This window comes from Pleurodeles waltl, chromosome 2_1 (genome assembly GCF_031143425.1).
Source record: "Pleurodeles waltl isolate 20211129_DDA chromosome 2_1, aPleWal1.hap1.20221129, whole genome shotgun sequence".
NCBI classification, from domain to species: domain Eukaryota; kingdom Metazoa; phylum Chordata; class Amphibia; order Caudata; family Salamandridae; genus Pleurodeles; species Pleurodeles waltl.
In genome coordinates, this window is record NC_090438.1 from 276,308,424 (window position 1) to 276,325,231 (window position 16,808).

General features: G+C 44.1%; 1 protein-coding gene across 1 annotated transcript in view; it reads left to right on the forward strand.

Moving 5' to 3' along the window:
* Nucleotides 1–16,808, forward strand: part of ARHGEF6 (Rac/Cdc42 guanine nucleotide exchange factor 6) — a 793,672-nt gene that overhangs the window by 267,227 nt on the left and 509,637 nt on the right. The window contains exon 9 of the mRNA XM_069212447.1: nucleotides 9,936–10,058. Within this exon, the coding sequence (XP_069068548.1) occupies nucleotides 9,936–10,058 (123 nt within the window). The remainder of the gene's footprint in view (nucleotides 1–9,935; nucleotides 10,059–16,808) is intronic.

The following is a 16,808-nucleotide window of genomic DNA, read 5'->3' on the forward strand; positions in this document are numbered from 1 at the left end:
TTCCCAGTGATAGAAGGCTGAGCAGTTCCCCCAGATCTTGACGACGTGCAATGAGAACTGTGCTGCTTGGCCTACTTAGGAGTCCATGTCTATCATAATCGTCTCAATCTACTAGAAGGAAACGTAGAAGGGGCACTACAAGGGCTTCGGGGTAATATGACCTTCTGGGCATCCTTGCCGGTGTCAGTGGCGAGGCGGGTTTCACTGTTGAAAATGATAGCCTTACCCTGATTGCTGTACTCCTTCGCCATTCTCCCGTTGTGGATCCCAAGAGCCTTTTTCAAAAGAATTCAACTCTCTGGTGGTTGGATTCCTCTGGGGCACTGGTAGGCGAGAACTAGGACTTACTGTGCTACCAAGACCGGTGGCAGATGGAGGGCTGGCCATCCACGATTTCAAGTCCTACTATCTAGCACGGTAGCTAGATTGGCTGTCCCGATGGATAGCTGGCCATACAATGCTCGACAGGGAGATCACTCCTTTTACCCCAGACATTCAGTTGTTGGCCAGGGTGTGGTCCCCCAGTTGCATCCTGCTCCAATGAACTGAGGGTGATGCACAAATGTTGGTGCGCTATCTTCGCAGGTCGAAGTGTGTCGCGCCTTACGAGGACTAGGACTCTGAAAAACCTTGAGGAATTCTGCACCAACAATATGCGCGATCAAGGAATTTAAAGCAGAAAATAAACTGGCTATCCTCGTGGAGAGGTACAGAAAAGAATGCTTGTGATAGGTCAACTGCGGGAACAATTCAGCTTCACATGGAATCGGAAATAATATCACTGCTGGATTTGGCACTACTGGACAACATTTAATAAAAATATAATTGATTTTCCTCGAATCCTGAACCATCCGAAATTTCCCGCAGGGTTTTCGCTATCCCATGATAGGTGAGTTACATGGGCTACTCAATATGTCTTTTAGAATGCCTTGTTTTACAAATTCTACAATTCTAGGTGAAACCCCTTCAGTAGCATACTGTGTCATGTGAAATTGAGGAATCTCGGGGGGACACTGCATTTGGCTTAGCTGGGACTTTAACTGGCTGAACTCCTTTAATAAGACCAATGTCTTTCCCGGAAAAATCCCATACTTTCATCTTAACTGTTCCCTGTAAGTCAGAAGGAAGATCTTGTACTGTAAAGACAGGAAAGACACTGATCAATGGGTACTCTTCATTTACTGAATTACAATCGGTTGCCTCAGGCTAGTCATCTTCCTCGTTACTATTTTTCTGAATCGCAATTCCATCATTTGAACAGGTAATCAAACATCTTGTTTTGCATAGCAAGTCCCTTCCCAGTAAGGAAACCGAACTCGAGTCACAAACTACAAATGTGTGTAGTCCTCTGAAATTTCCGATTTTTACTGAAACTGGTTCTGTGATTGGGTTTGTCAAATACTGGTTTCCAACTCCTGCAATCTGTACTGTAGTCTCTGAAAGAGGTAAGTGCTCTCAGTAGAGTGTGTAGCTCCTGTATCCACTAAGAATGAGACTTTGTGACCCATTACTTTTCCTTTCACATATGGGCCTTTTTGGTCTACTTCTAATGAAGCTGTCAACACATTCTTCTTCATCTAAACTCTCACTCACCCACTCATCATTCGATTCATCCTCACTGTGCAATGGTTATTGGTGTATTGTGTAATCACTAGTGTTAAACTGTTGACCTGTGTCCTGCTGAGGAAGCATCACATGCTGCTGTTCCATTGGGGCTTGAGGTATCTGCATTTGTTGCCTAGGTACCATTTGAACCTGGGGTTGCATTTGCTGTGACTGTGGCATCTGCAAACGTGGCATTTGCATCTGTTGCATGGGGCTGAGGACCTTGCACTTGATTCACATTATTTTGGAAACTAACATTTTGACCTCTCTTTCTTGGTCCTCTCATGTTTGGAAAAGGATTGATTTCATTTGTCTATGGGGCAACTCCTTCCTGTCCTAGCTTTGAACACTCCTGCTTCCAATGTCTGAGACCTCTGCAAGCGTGACAAGGCAACGTCCTTTTCATTGCCTGTGTATCATTCTGAATAACTATAGTTCACATTTCCATTTCCAACTCGACTTCTACCTTTCGCCTGATTCTGAAACCGCTTTTCCCTGCTGCAGCAGTGGAAAACTCCTTTGCATTCCTGATTGTGTTACTTTAATCTGCATCACCATTGCCTTCTCTTTCAACGTTCTTTGCTTCAATTCAGTCTCATTGCTACAGTACATGGCATAGTGCAATACTTCATCAATCGGCTCTGCTTGCCAACAAATCAAATGACTCTTAATCATCTGGCTAATTTCAGGTCTCAGTCCTTCAACCAATCTGAACACAAAATGAATCATGTCTTTCAGCTCAATTGTTTCTGTACCACCGTAATGTTTGAATGCCCGCAACAATCTCTCATAGTACGCATGTATGGACTCCTTTCCTTCTTGAGCTGTCCTGTCTATTATCTGCCAATCGATATTTTGGGGAGAAATTCTTGTTTTCAAAAATTCAACCACCTTATAAGAATGTTTCATCACATAAGGGGATGTTGCACCTGTAGCCGTATCTCGTGGGGGTTCTCTTGTTGGCCAGTTCTTTTGCATTCAGCCAACAAATCAGCTGGAACCAGTATTTCTAACAGGATGTTCCCACAGGCATTTTGCAAGCTTCACGAACCTGTCTGTTTGTTGGTACCATTCTACTGGCTTCTCTCTCAATCTGGGGTAATCAATTGTAAATGTTGCTTCTGTTCCAAGGGACATGTACAAAATTCCCTCCTGGAATTTCTCTAATTGGTAATATTTTAACTGGATCGTCAGTCTGCTGCTCATTAGCAATTAAATTTGCAGACTCCCTTTTCTTCTTGTCTCGTTTCTTTACCCATCTGCCTTTCCATTTATCTAAGGCTCCCCATGTTTGAATACTCTGAAAAAATTCCCTAATGTGAATTTTCATGCCCGGTATTCTCATATTCTCAATATCCTTTGAGTCAAACTCTAACCTGTAACTTCTCCTCAAATGCTTATTTTTCTCAATCTCTGTGCCATATTTCCCTGCCAGGTCTGCTAATTTCTGATGAACCAATCCTGCTTTGTTGGTAATTATTTTGCACAAGAAGCGCAATTCCTCTTCACTGTATGAGTCAATTCTGTTGAATCCAGTTGTACCCTCAAATAATTCCTTTAGTTCTAATTTAAGCCTGGTCACATTCAATGAACTTCCTCCATTTGAATCTCCTGGTGTGCTATTTAGCCTTTCCAGCCATTTGGTTAATTGCTGCGCTGTCAAACCTTGTAACAAGATATTACTCTTGCTTACATTGGGCACTTGTTGCAACATTAGACACGGAGTCTCTGGAGTCATCAAAAATGGGTTAGGACCTATGTCCGATCTCCCTGGATTATTCGGTGGAGTCCTGGAATAATTCAAATCAATTAAAGGACCTGTCATGTGAAAGGTCTCTTACATCGGGGTCATGACTCCTCTGTTTACATTGAATCCCTCCATTTCTGCACCCAAATAAAAAAAAATCTGTTCAATGCTCTTATTATTTCCCTGAGCAAACAATGGTATAATGGGACCAATAGTAACGGGTACGGACATAGCGTCTGGGCTCGGTTGGACATTTTGATCTCTAAAGTACATTACTTCTGAATTCTGACTTGCCAATGCAGACGTATTTGTCAGTGACACTGCTATGGGGTGTATCTCTGGATTGTCTGGGCTTGCATCAGGGATATTACGTGAGGTGTAGACTCTATTTGAATCAATGTCGGCTTCTGATAAATCTGTCTCATTTGGAAAGCTCGTCCGGTTGGCACCATTAAACTTAAGGTGGAATTTACCATAGGGACGTCTAGATAGATTCCCTGTACCTCAACTTGCGGCATAGGTGTCTGAGTTGTGGAGGTGGTAGGGACAATATGGTTAACCTGTACTTGTCTTTGTGTAGTTTCAATTGGTATCGGAGCTGTAGGATCTACACCAGTACCTGTACCTGACTCATGTGCTGCATAAGGTGGGGGACGACTTCTTAGTAGCTGCCAAATAAACTCATCATCATCCGATTCTTCATCATAGGTCAGCGACTGTGGAATTGTGCTCCTTCACCTCAGAAGGATACAAACCCTTCTTTTTGGTACTCCGTTTGCCATTGCTCTCGTTCTCGTGTGTGTTGCAGGAAACATATATATATTTTTTTATTTGATAAACCATTTTTATTAGTTTTATGTGAAACAGCTTGACAGGCCAGTAAGTCTCTGGTATAAACAGCACAAATAACATGGTACAACATCGATCCATCGCATAATACTCTAATGCACTTACAGGAACCACTGCCACCAATGCCGGACCGCACGTCCCCTTACTATGAACCCAGACCTCTTGCCCCATTCCAGCTCCCCCACACCTTTGCATATTTGGCCAGGCGCCCTCGTACTTCACTGACCATTTTCTCCTGTTGAGCACACCAGTCTACTCTCTGACGCCATCTTGTGATTGAGGGAGCGGCCTTGGCATTCCAGTTCGCTGCAATGTCTGTTTTAGCCACCAAACAGGCCACCCCCACAAATGCTCACTGCACTCTGTTGGATCCCACCCCATCGAGGAACCCCAAGAGAGCCAACTATGGAGCCGTTTCAACCTACCCCTGTATAACTCTTGAGATTTCTCCCAGTACCGCCCTCCAATAACAGGTTATCTGAGGGCAGGTCTATGCTATATGAAAGAAGTCTGCCCTGGGGTTTGCACAACGAGGACAGTCCGCTTGGGGCCGCAGACCCGCTTTACACATCTGGTCAGGCGTGAGGTATGCCATGTGAAGGAAGTATATCTGCACCACTCAGAGTCGGGAACCCGTAACTAGGGACCGTGGGGCCATCAACGCCTTCATCCAGTCTCCCTCATCAATCGGGCCCACCCATTGCTCCCATCGCTCTCGGAATTTGTCAAGCGCCTGGGTGGTGTTACTAATCAGTGAGCGGTAAAAGCGTGACACTCCCCCCCCTGCCTAGTGCGCCCATCGTAACCTTGGCCTCCATGGGGCTAAATTCGGGGAATTCTGTCCCTGTCTGAATGTGCGCCTGCAATGCATGCCTAAGCTGCAGGAACTTGTGGAATTGGGACTTATGTAGTTCAAAGCGTTCCTGAAGCTCCTGAAATGATCGCATGCGGGAACTGGTATAGATGTCCCCCAGCTGGGAGATACCTATAAGGTCCCATTTATTGAATCCACACAGCGCTGAGTCCTCCCCAAGCCACTGTCCCTGCCACAACACCATCTGCTAGGTAAGGCGACGCCACCACCCCGTTGTCCGCTGCGCACTTCTCCACCCTGCCAACACCACCTGAGTCACCTCCAGAACACTACTTGGCAGGGGATCCCCGTACAACCTCCCAAGCAAGCCAGAAAAGCCCATCATCAAAAGTTCTAGCTGATATGCCGGGTCCGGCCACCCTCCCCAACCAGTCATGGATAACTAATAGGTGCATGGCCAAGTGGTAGAAGTAGAGGTTGGACATTCCCAGTCTTCCTTTATAAACGTCCCCTTGACAGGTACAGAACACCAGTCGGGGGCACGAACCATGCCACAAGAAACGCCGCACCATCGCCTCCATCTCATTAAACCACTTTCTAGGAATATGATGTGGAAAAATTTGAAGCATGTAGAGGAGCCGAGGAAGCACCATCTTTTTATACAGTGCAATTCGGCCCAAAATGTTGAGGGGGAGCGATCACCAGCGCTGGAGATCCTCCCTGATTCTTCGAGTCAAGGGTGTTACATTGAGGGACCACGCCAGGAAACATCTTAATGCCCTGTAAAATCTCTGTTCTCCAGAATTTCTGCTCACTATCCCATCTCACATCAGCTAAAGTTTCTCAGCTTTTCTCATTCTTCTCTCACATTTCTGTTGCTGTCTGGCCACTAACTCCCAAATAGCTAATGCTTCGAATTGTGCAGGTCTCAGAGGAGGTTTTGAATCATACAGTACTCTCCTCAAGTGCTCTAAGATTCTCAAATTAAAGGTTCCATGGGCAGGAAACGCTAAGCTCCCTTCCTTCTCTGTATCTTTGCACCATTGTTTTAAACAAAGACATGGCGCAGCACCTTGTTCTTCAAATGCAATATATGCGTGTGTACATTCTGGCAGTGCAATTTCTCCTACTCTAACTGGAATTAACACATCTCCTCTATGGGCACTCTTTAATGCTTTGAACAACTTCATTTCTGTTCTTAAGCTACGCTTCAATTGAATCAGGAAGTAAATTTCAATCCCAAAAGTCCTTTTCGTTTGTCTTCTCAACCAATTACGCTACACGGTTGTCCACCAATCCATTTGCGGCTTTTCTCACCAACCAGCCTATCCCCGCGCGGACCTAGTGACGTCACACACACACACACGTACAGTGGCTGACAAAGCCCTCCAGCTTGTCGACTCAGATCCACACCAAACTAAATGCAAATATTGCGAGCACTAAATAAAAATCAACACACCAAATTTGTCTGTCTACTACAGGTAGGTAACACAATTGCTTCGGGAACCTTACTGAATTTTCAACTACGGGTTTTAGCTCTAACAGATACTCATTCTATCTCAGTTTCCCTGACTTGCAAGCAAAATTCGACCAGCAAATTTTATCCTCAACTGATCATCAGATCCTCCTGGTGCACTTAGGAATCACCAAATCTCCGTCAAAACGAACACTCGCTTTAATACACACTCTGAGTTTGTCAAACACTCCGGATTGACCTATTAAACAAACAAATTACAACATCCACCAAATATCTCATACACTTGTACAATAATCAATACTCTGGAGTCTTAGACCACGCAGGGTCCGTGTGCCAACAACCTCGTGGGCCATTTTTGAGCACAAAGCGCCCCAAACATGTGAAGTTTGACGACTTCCCTACATACACTCTTTGGACTACGCAAACTCCTTAAACAACTTCATTGGAGTATGCAAACTCCTTATTGCTCACAAACATCACAATTCACCTGCGATTTGCTTAAGCCGTGCAAGCGCAAAACCTATTGCACTCACAATCACACTAGGAACGTTGAGGACATCTTCAAACAAGCATTGGCAAAGTCCATGTTTTGGGAAAGTCATGGTAGGCTCTTAGGGAGACATAACCCTTTAATTTAATATTTACGACTGGGAAACCACGGTAGCTTCTTAAGGAGACGTAACCATCCATTTATGCTACCAATTTCTGTGAGCCCGTCTGACCTTATTTGTTGTTTGATAATTTATTCATAAGGGGACATGTTAGAGGTTGGATGGACCTTTTGACTCAACTCTGAGTCTTCCACCATGGACACAAATTTTGCTCCAGACCTACCCAGCAACAATATAACCTGTCTAATTTATCATTATCAGAGACTTGGAGTCAGTAATCTTTACACACCATGACCCATGTTTCCTTGAATGACTACACTTTTTAGTAAGGTTAGAAAGTTTATTGCCCTAGATTAACAATGCTCATATAACATAGATTATTCTCAAAACCAAATGATATGCATATACAAACAACACAGCAAGGAAAAATCTTAATCTTTGCTAAAGCATTTATCATTAGACATTCAAGAGTTACCATACAAATTAATAACAACCATAACTGAACAGCAGAGATGGCATACATCTAGATTCAACCAATCAATAAAATCAATTCTTTGTTAATAAAATGTATAAACATGTGACACCCTAACTAACCCTCCAATTAGAATGGCATGTTTGGGCTTCATGCAAAAGTAATTTAGTCAAAAGTTTATTTGGAAAACATCTAACTAGAGCTCTAACAAAATAGCGGTTGGTACCTAAAAAGAAAGAACAAAAATCTATACCAGAGACAATAGCATTTTGTTATACCTCTCCTATATGGATCAGCAAGCTGTGATTTTTTCGTCAGTTGGACATCCATCTGGTCGGCTTTTGACAAGGGAACATGAAGGGGATTGGCTCAGCCACAGTGGGGCTCTAAGTTAACCGAGACCACTTAGAAAGGGCATCAAACTAAGGAAACAGCATCAATAGCATTAACAAAATTATACAATGAAGCTAAAGGTAGGAAGAGAAGACATCAGGAACTGCTCTGCTCCTTAAACGGGACTGGAACCACCAGAATGAGAGTTTCTGCTAAGTGCAGTTGAGGCAAGGTAAAAAAAAATCTTAAAGTATTTTCTCACATCTTCATTGGTCAGAAAATTTGTTCCAATCATAACACCAGTCAGTGCAGCCATTGTCCAGTCTTGGAAACATTTACTTCTCACGCATCAAGGATACAAATGTATCCGTAGACAGCACACTACATTACAGCAGACAGTCCTCACAAGAAAGTTTAAGACATCGACTAGTTTAGCATTGAAACATTACAAATTCATTTGGTCAGCACTGCGTAAACAATGAATACGTGTTAATTCTCCACTTTTACAAAAACATCTATGAACACTTATTTGTGCCATGAAGCTTAGCATGAGGCCTTGTCGACTAGGCCCCTAATTTCACAATTACTCTGTGTCTAATAAAGTTAAGCACATACATATCATTAATGCACTAGTAAGGTCTACCAAAACATGTTATTCTACATGTGCATTTTATTCCTAAGCAGTTAATGTTATTTCTTCATTAATGTCGTAATTGTAATGACTGCCACTTAAGTAGGCACATTTCCCAAGACATTCCATTTTTCTGTGTTAGCATAATTCATGTAAATTCTTAGCTATTTATCAATGCAAATTTATTATTAATTAATTCAGCTTTCACAGAGTAAATGTTACCAAATCCTCACCTATTGGGATTACGATGGCTTCTCACTAGAACCTCTCCTTGTATAATAAGTAGCAACGTTTGTACCAACAGTTTCAGTGTCTGGAAGGCACCAACGATGAGAACTGCATTATGTGAATCTCTGGTATATTGCTGAATAATGTGATTTCAAAAACTGTATTGTTCTTCCTTTAGCCTCCTTGGTCCAAATGCAGTTGTATTCATGTATGATTTTCGTTGTATTCTGCATTATAAAAGAATCCTCTCCTTGAGCATTGTGGGCTCGCTCTGCCCTGAATTTAAGGGGTGACACTATGTTGGTCTGACCTCTGATTTATAACTTTCACTTATTTCTTTGGAGTCGAACTATATTTGGCTCTGCTTGTTCATTTCCTGCTTTGTATTCTGAAAAGCATGACATTATATAATAAATGATTACCTGACTGACCCATTTAATTTTGTTTCTATAATGATCTCAATACTTTAATAAACTTCCATTGCTCTATTTTATTATTTTTTATCGTTTTCATTGCAAAGCCTAATTTGCTTTACTTTTTACATTGTAATCTGCATTAAATTTTATTGGACAGCCTCGGTTGCGTGTTTTGAGCTGTATTGCTTTGTGTACATGCAGCCTGCATGCCTTTCGATGTGTTTATGCATTGATCAACATAAGCAGGTTTATCTGTATTTCTCCCTTTATTTTGGGGGGCTTGTGCATGCATGCAATAAGCAAGCCTACTGACTTTGTTGTTATGTATCAGTGGTCTTGTCTTTGTCTTGTTGAAATATTTGTCAAAACTTTGTAATTGGAGGAGTCCATTAATTGAGTTTAAGTGCTTTTAATTGAAAGAACACGGGAATACGTATTTTTCCTAAAATCTTTGCATGAACTCAAAATTGCAATCACACCCACTGCCTACTGCCTACAAATATTTTTAGCTAAACCAGATCCCCTTTGGTTGTTCATTTTCACTGTTAACATTGTCCAAATCCTTGCGTGTTGCACCGAAATTATGGAATTAACGTTTGTGTAGCATAAATGTATCATGTTTGCTGCTTGATGAATATTACTTACAAGAGTTGACGTAAAAAGAGAAAAAGGTTACCACGTTTCTGTGTAATTTGAAAATTAAGTGTCCAGCATTTAATTATTACATTTTACAAATACACTTTTATTTGCAGGTTGCCAGAGAATCAGCAAAAAGTGGGAGGCTGCTTTATGAATCTGATTCATCAGTTTAAATCTTTATACCTCACATACTGTGCAAATCATCCCTTGGCCGTCAGTGTTCTAACAAATCACAGGTAAATAATGTTTCATGTATTCCCTATAGGTATATTTTTGTACAGTGAAATCTAGCCTGGAGTAAATGGAAAAAAATAAAGGAAACACTTGGCAAAGAAAAATGCGCACAGTGGCAACCTCCAAATACAATTAAAAAAACTCCAATCACTGTTGGGTTTCCGAAATTTTGGCAGAACTTACATTCCAGATTACGCGTCATGCATAAAACCTTTATATGACTTAATACGTCCTGACTTTTCAAGTAAATTTTGGACAGTCAAACACACATGCATTCTCAGAGCTTTGCAAACAGACATGCTTGCAGCACAACACTTACACACAAGGGACAACAAAACACATCTGGTCATCAGAGTAATTGCTGGTGCCATTGGTTTCACCTATGTAACGTTCAGTGAGCGTGAGACAGTCCTGATTGCATACAAATCACATTTGTATTCAGCAGCAGAACAACGTTTTGCTCCCACTGAGAAAATTCTCACTGCTGATCAGCTGGCCGTCATTAAAGAAAAACCTCTAGCCCAAGGCAAACGCATTATTGTCATCTCTCAAATTCCAGCCCTTGAGGCTGTTACCAAAGCTAGCGTTCCAAATGCTAAAGCATTACATCCACGTTGGATTCAGTGGGCAACGTCTCTGACAGCCACTGATGTTGACTACATTTTTTACCCAAAATTACAAACTCAAGAATTTTTGCAGTATGAACTAGAATACCCAGTTCCAGCAAACACACTTCCTATTGATCAGTATCAAAGAGTCATGTATACCAATGGCTCAGCGCAACCTGCAATTGGCACAAAACATCAATACTCCGCTGCTTGAACAGTTGTAAGTGGCTATATGGAGGATAAAACATTTTGTCCCCGGCATACGTTCATGCAAACCCTAGGGGATTGCACAGCACAACTAGCAGAGCTACAGGCTCTGGTGATGGCACTGGAACATAGGGATCCTGCACAGTTAACACTGATTTTTTTTGTGATTCGTATTACTGTGTCCAGTCCTTCAATGAATACCTGCATTACTGGCTCCAGAATGGGTTCAGAGATTCTAAAGGCAACACCATTAAACACAAACTTCTGTGGGGGAAAGTAGCGGATCTCAAGGATTCCCTATCAAAAGTCCATGTTGTACATACACTTGGACGCTAGCGCGTTGGAATATACGTTGCTGGAAATACACTGGCTGATAAAGCCGCGAAATCAGCTGTAGCTACGGCGACTGTTGCTGCAGTAAACAGCTCAGGAGAGAAACCGGTCGATGATATATGGGCTGCCATGAAAGCTACGGCTTAAGGCACGCCTTATCCAAAAGCATTTCTTGCTAAATATTCCTACCGAATGGGAGGCTTCCTAGACACTGAAGTAGTAATACCAGGCGTAGGGGTTCAAGTAATTCCCAACAAAGACATAAGATCAGAGTTGATTTAAGCAGCGCATGAGAGGGTAGCATCTGCCCATGCTGGTGTGGCGGCTACAATATCATTGTTACAAGCATGTTATTGGTGGCCATGTCGATACAAACAGGCCAAGCAGTATGTCCTTTGTTGTGACATCTGCCAACAAATTAGGAGTTCCACTACCAAACACCCACTGCAGACACCCCTCCTAATTTCCAACAAACTATTGCAATGTGTGTACTTGGACCATTGTGGTCCCCTTACACCAGATAGTGCAAACAAACATATTTTAGTCGCTGTCGACTCCTGCTCCAGATTTCTATGGGTGTGGCCACAATGCTCGGCTGATGCTCGGACTGATATTAAAGATTTGCGAGTCTTTATCGGTACTTATGCAGTTGCGGAATTCCACTCGAACCAGGGCCCTGCTTTCGCCTCAAGGACATTCAGGGATGCCATGGCTTAGTTAGGGGTCCAACTCATTACTCGTCTCCATTTCATCCCGAGGGAAATAGCGTTGTGGAGCGACGAAACCGTGATTTAAAGCAGTCCTTAAGAGCCGGAGACCTAGGTACGTGTCATAGTTGGCTAAATCACCTGTATGGAGTCCAGAGAGCACTTAACAATCTGCCTAGAAGGTCCCTGGGCGGTCGTACTTCATACAAGTGCCTTTTTTAGAACTCAAATGTATGTTCCAGGTCTTGATGGCCCTGGCGTGGAGGCAGCAGAAACACCTTTTGACATAAATGAACTTGTCACTGTCTTGCAGGAATTACAACAGTTCCGTGACGAAAAGGCTTCTGCGAATGACGGCTCCACAGGAATTAAGGATGTACCAATAACACCTACCGACTGGATTCCTAAAGTTGGGGATCTAGTACGTGAAAAGGTTGCTTTGAAAAAAGAGTTTGGTCCTTCTTATCGTGCACCGGTCACAGTCTTGGGAAAACACAGTACCAGAACTGTCATTCTACCGCTGTTGGCTGGTGCTAAAGAAAACCGCTTTGTGTCTATCAACAATGTCAAGTTACACCATGTGGCCGATCCTGCACAGCAGACCAAGAGGAACAGCCAGTAGTTCCCGAATCCTTCTCACTACTGGTCAAGAAGTCCCTCAACAAGTTGTGAACAGCAACACGGACACCTCCCCGAGCTTGGGGAGGGTGGAAAATGATCTTGCATTAGTTCCACTAATATCTGTTTCAACAAATAATACAGGAGTAATTGATCGATTTGACACAACTTCAGCACAGACAGATGGTGTCATTTATTCTGAACCACCACAGGAGACCCCCCCGGTTCTGCTCCTACAAACACGGCTCTAGCTTCTGCACAAACTCCTGGATACTTTACCAACATCAAAGGCACCTTTTCAGACTCATTTGCCTCTTCTACATCTGAACTGTCAAAAACATGTAAGCTGATAAACTGGCTTAAAAGAAATTACTTTATTTTCACATGGAAATATATGTGGCTCTCTTTGACTATACTAACTTTCCTCCTTTGGATTGGATTTGTCATAACATTCTTTTTATTAATACATGGTCATTTTCTTCCTGAAAGATCAACATTTGAACTGGTGGATGAGGTCCTAAAACCCCATTACTCTACTCACAAGGTCCGTAGAGACTTGTCTTTCGTGAACATTTCCACTATACCAATTCCTGATGGGATTGTTTGGGATAAAGTCACATTTGATATTTACGGCCTGACAGAGGTCATTCAAATACCATATGTGTTTAAACTTTCAATGAAAGAAGTAATAATACCTGGAGTTGTTTATGATGATTGGGATGTAAAAACAGTTAATTCCATGATGACTGAATTGCAGTATTATACTGTATTTGAAAGTGAAGATGTTTATCAATCTAAAGAGAATTATGGTGATATGTTTTGCTATAATTATTATGTTCACCATTTCATTCACAGAGCAAGTACACCAAAGACTATTTTTAATTACACAAAATGGGACCAATCTCCGACTCCAACACAAGGGAGTTCTAAAACGTATTCTGAAAAGTTTGCATATTTTTCTGGGCACAATGTTAAAAATGCTGGGTCGTATTATTTTAAATTGCCATCAATGGAAAATGTACATATATTATTGACAGATACGAAATGCATTTATTCGGATTCCTTTGTTTCCCGGTTGGCTATAGAAGGCTATGAATATTGGCTGAAGTAGATTGATTTGAAAAGTGTGTGGGGAACTAGAAATTGGCAAATAAGGGAGAAGGAAGCTTTATTTAGAGCATGTCTGATACCTATTCAAATTATATTTTTAAATTAAACTATACAACAGACAAGTTGTTTAGGCTTAGCAAAAATCAAGGAATTGAATGCGCCCAGTATTCCTGCCTCTGCAAAATTTCACAAATGGCAAAAATATATAAATGCAACTGAAGAACAGCTTGATGAATGGGTCCAGAATGGCACATTTAGTGCTTCACTGTCATGTCCTGTGGGTGGTTATTTTGGCCAATAGAAACCAAGGGGTGTCATAACTGTTTTATAAACTCCACGGGGGTTTTAGAACTAGTAGGAGGGACCCTCGCTATGTATCATCTGAACATGCGTGTATAGTAACAACATACAGTGTAGGGAAACTATGCCAGCAATGGTTGAAAAGTTCCTCACTAGATGCTGTTAGAGAACACCTCAGTCTCCTGTCTAATAACACTGACTTACAGGACTTCCTGTTAGGCCCCAGAAAACAATGCAGAAAGCGCTTCTTATATGCAGTATATAATGACATTTGGAAGCTTTCCCAACGAGAAGCTGCTGCCCGGTTAAGGCAGATAGACCAGGAAAATTTATAGAAGGCATTAGCTATTGTCGATAATGGGATTAATACCCTGTCTGACCGGATATACGCTCTGAATAACTTTGACCCTCATTACAACCCTGGCGGTCGGTGTTAAAGCGGCAGTAACACCGCCAAGAGGCCGGTGGTAAAAAAATGGAATCATGACCACGGCAGAAACTGCCAACACAGACAGCCACGTTAACACTCCGACCGCCACAGCGGTAGCAACAAACACTGCGGCGTTAACCGTCAACAGACAGGCGGAAGACAATGTACCGCCCACCATATTACAAGAGGCCAATCCGCCAGCTTTTCTGGGGCGGTACTAATGCCGCGGAAACATTACACAAAAGGGAAACCACTCACCTCTCTGACACCCAAGGAAAAACCAGGACGCCATGGAGCCCGAACTACAGGTGTTAACCATGTTGGTGTATCTTCTCATCTACCAGGAGTACGAACGGTGGTGGCGGTGACGACCACGGTGAGTAATGCACCTAGCACACAGGGGAAGGGGAGGAAAAAGAGAGCGACACACATGCAACACCCCCGCACCCACCCTCTCCCCCAACACCATACACACAAACACATGCATCAACATTACATATACACCCCGTAACCCTCTGGAAGAACGCAAGGACAAAAGGAATTGAGTCAAATGAGTGTCATGTTAGAAATAGTCAGATATAAGTTACAAATTCAAAAACAGTATTTAGAATATATGCAATATGTACATAAGGCGGTAAATTGTCCACTCAAAATGTCAGTGGGCCACTGGGCCAAAACTCATAGGCCAAGCCCACACTTGACTCAGGCCTCAATACGTAGAGAACACTGCAGGGGTATCAGGTCGAAAACACACAGGCACCTCAGAGGGATAGGGAAGGGGGGCACCTCAGCCGGAAGATGGGACAACACCACTGCTACTGGAGGGGGCTCCATGACCACAGCGATGTCCTGGGGAGTACAAGGCCACAGTCTTTCAAGTCTCCCAAGTGGGTGGTTTGCCCACTGCTTGGTCCTGGGGAGTGCAAAGCCACTGTCTCTCAAGTGGGTGGTTTGCCCCCTGGGGAGTACAAAGCCACTGTCTCTCAATTCTCTCAAACGGGTGGTTTGCCCACTGCTTGCTCCTTGGGAGTGCAAAGCCACAGTCTCTCAAGCGGATACCTTTCTCCACTGGTCTTGGATGGGGCTTTGTGCCCAGTGTGCTTCATCCTGCCAAGGATAGGGTGAGGGGATGCCTTCTTTCACTGGTTCTGGAGGGTGCTTTGTGCCCTGTGTGCTTCATCCTGCCAAGGATAGGGTGAGTGGATGCCTTGTACCACTGGTTCTGGAGGGGGCTTTGTGTCCAGTGTGCTTCATCCTGCCAAGGATAGGGTGAGTGGATGCCTTCTTCCACTGGTTCTGGAGGGGGCTTTGTGCCCAGTGTGCTTCATCCTGCCAAGGATAGCGTGAGTGGATGCCTTCTTCCACTGGTTCTGGAGAGGGCTTTTTGCTCATTGTGCTTCATCCTGCCAAGGATAGGGTGAGTGGATGCATTTCTCCACTGGTTCTGGAGGGGGGTTTGTGCCCACTGTGCTTCATCCTGCCAAGGATCGGGTGAGTGGATACCTTCTTCCACTGGTTCTGGAGGGGGCTCTGTGCCCAGTGATGCAACACTTGGGGTGTGGCAGTTCACAGGCCCTCACCTGGGTGTCTGAGCGACGAGATTTGCAGTGACCAGGATGCATGATAGTCCATGGAGGCAGGGCTAGGGTCCATCCGGCGGCGGCTACGGCTGCACAGTGGTGGTAGTGTTGGTGCTGGTGGGGGTTCTGCCAGTGGTGGAGGGAGGTTTTAGCCCCTCTCCTGCAACCTCGGACGGCTGCCCACTGGGGCTGCTGCTGCTGGCAGTGGTGCTACTGTCAGCGGTGCAGGTGGCGGTGCTTGCGGCGGTGCTGGCCGCAGTGCAGGTTCCGGTGCTGACAGTGGTGGGGGGAGGCTCCAGCCCTTCTCCTGCAGCCTCAGACGGCTGCCCACTGGGGCTGCTGATGCTGACAGTAGTGGTGCTTGCGGTGGTGCAGGTGGCAGTGCTTGCAGCGGTGCTAGCGGTGGGCTGCTGGCGGTGCTGGCCGCGGTGCAGTCGGCGGTGCTGGAGTGGCGGTTGTGCTGGTAACCACCAGGCCTTCATCTGCAGCTTTGGAAGGCTGAAGTGCCTCCCCTGGTGTTTTGTGCCCCTTCCTCACCTTGGCAGATGGTGGTGTCACCTTGTCTGGCAGCTGGAGTCTTTGAGGTGGCCTTGCTGGGTGGTTGTGGCTCCTTCCCCTTGCTGGATGCTGTCCCCTTCTTCACCTTGCCAGGTGTCTGTCTGCTGAGTTTGGGTGCAGGTGCATGGACTGGATGCTATTGTGAGGTGGATGGCTTTTGGGTGGGTGGGTCCTTACGTTTGTGTACTTTGGGAGGAGGGGTCACAGACACAGTGGGAGAGGACACAGGTGACGTGTGCATGGATGTGGGGGTGGTGACTGCCAGTGAGGGGTGTGTAGTGATGAGCGTGCTGGTGATAGA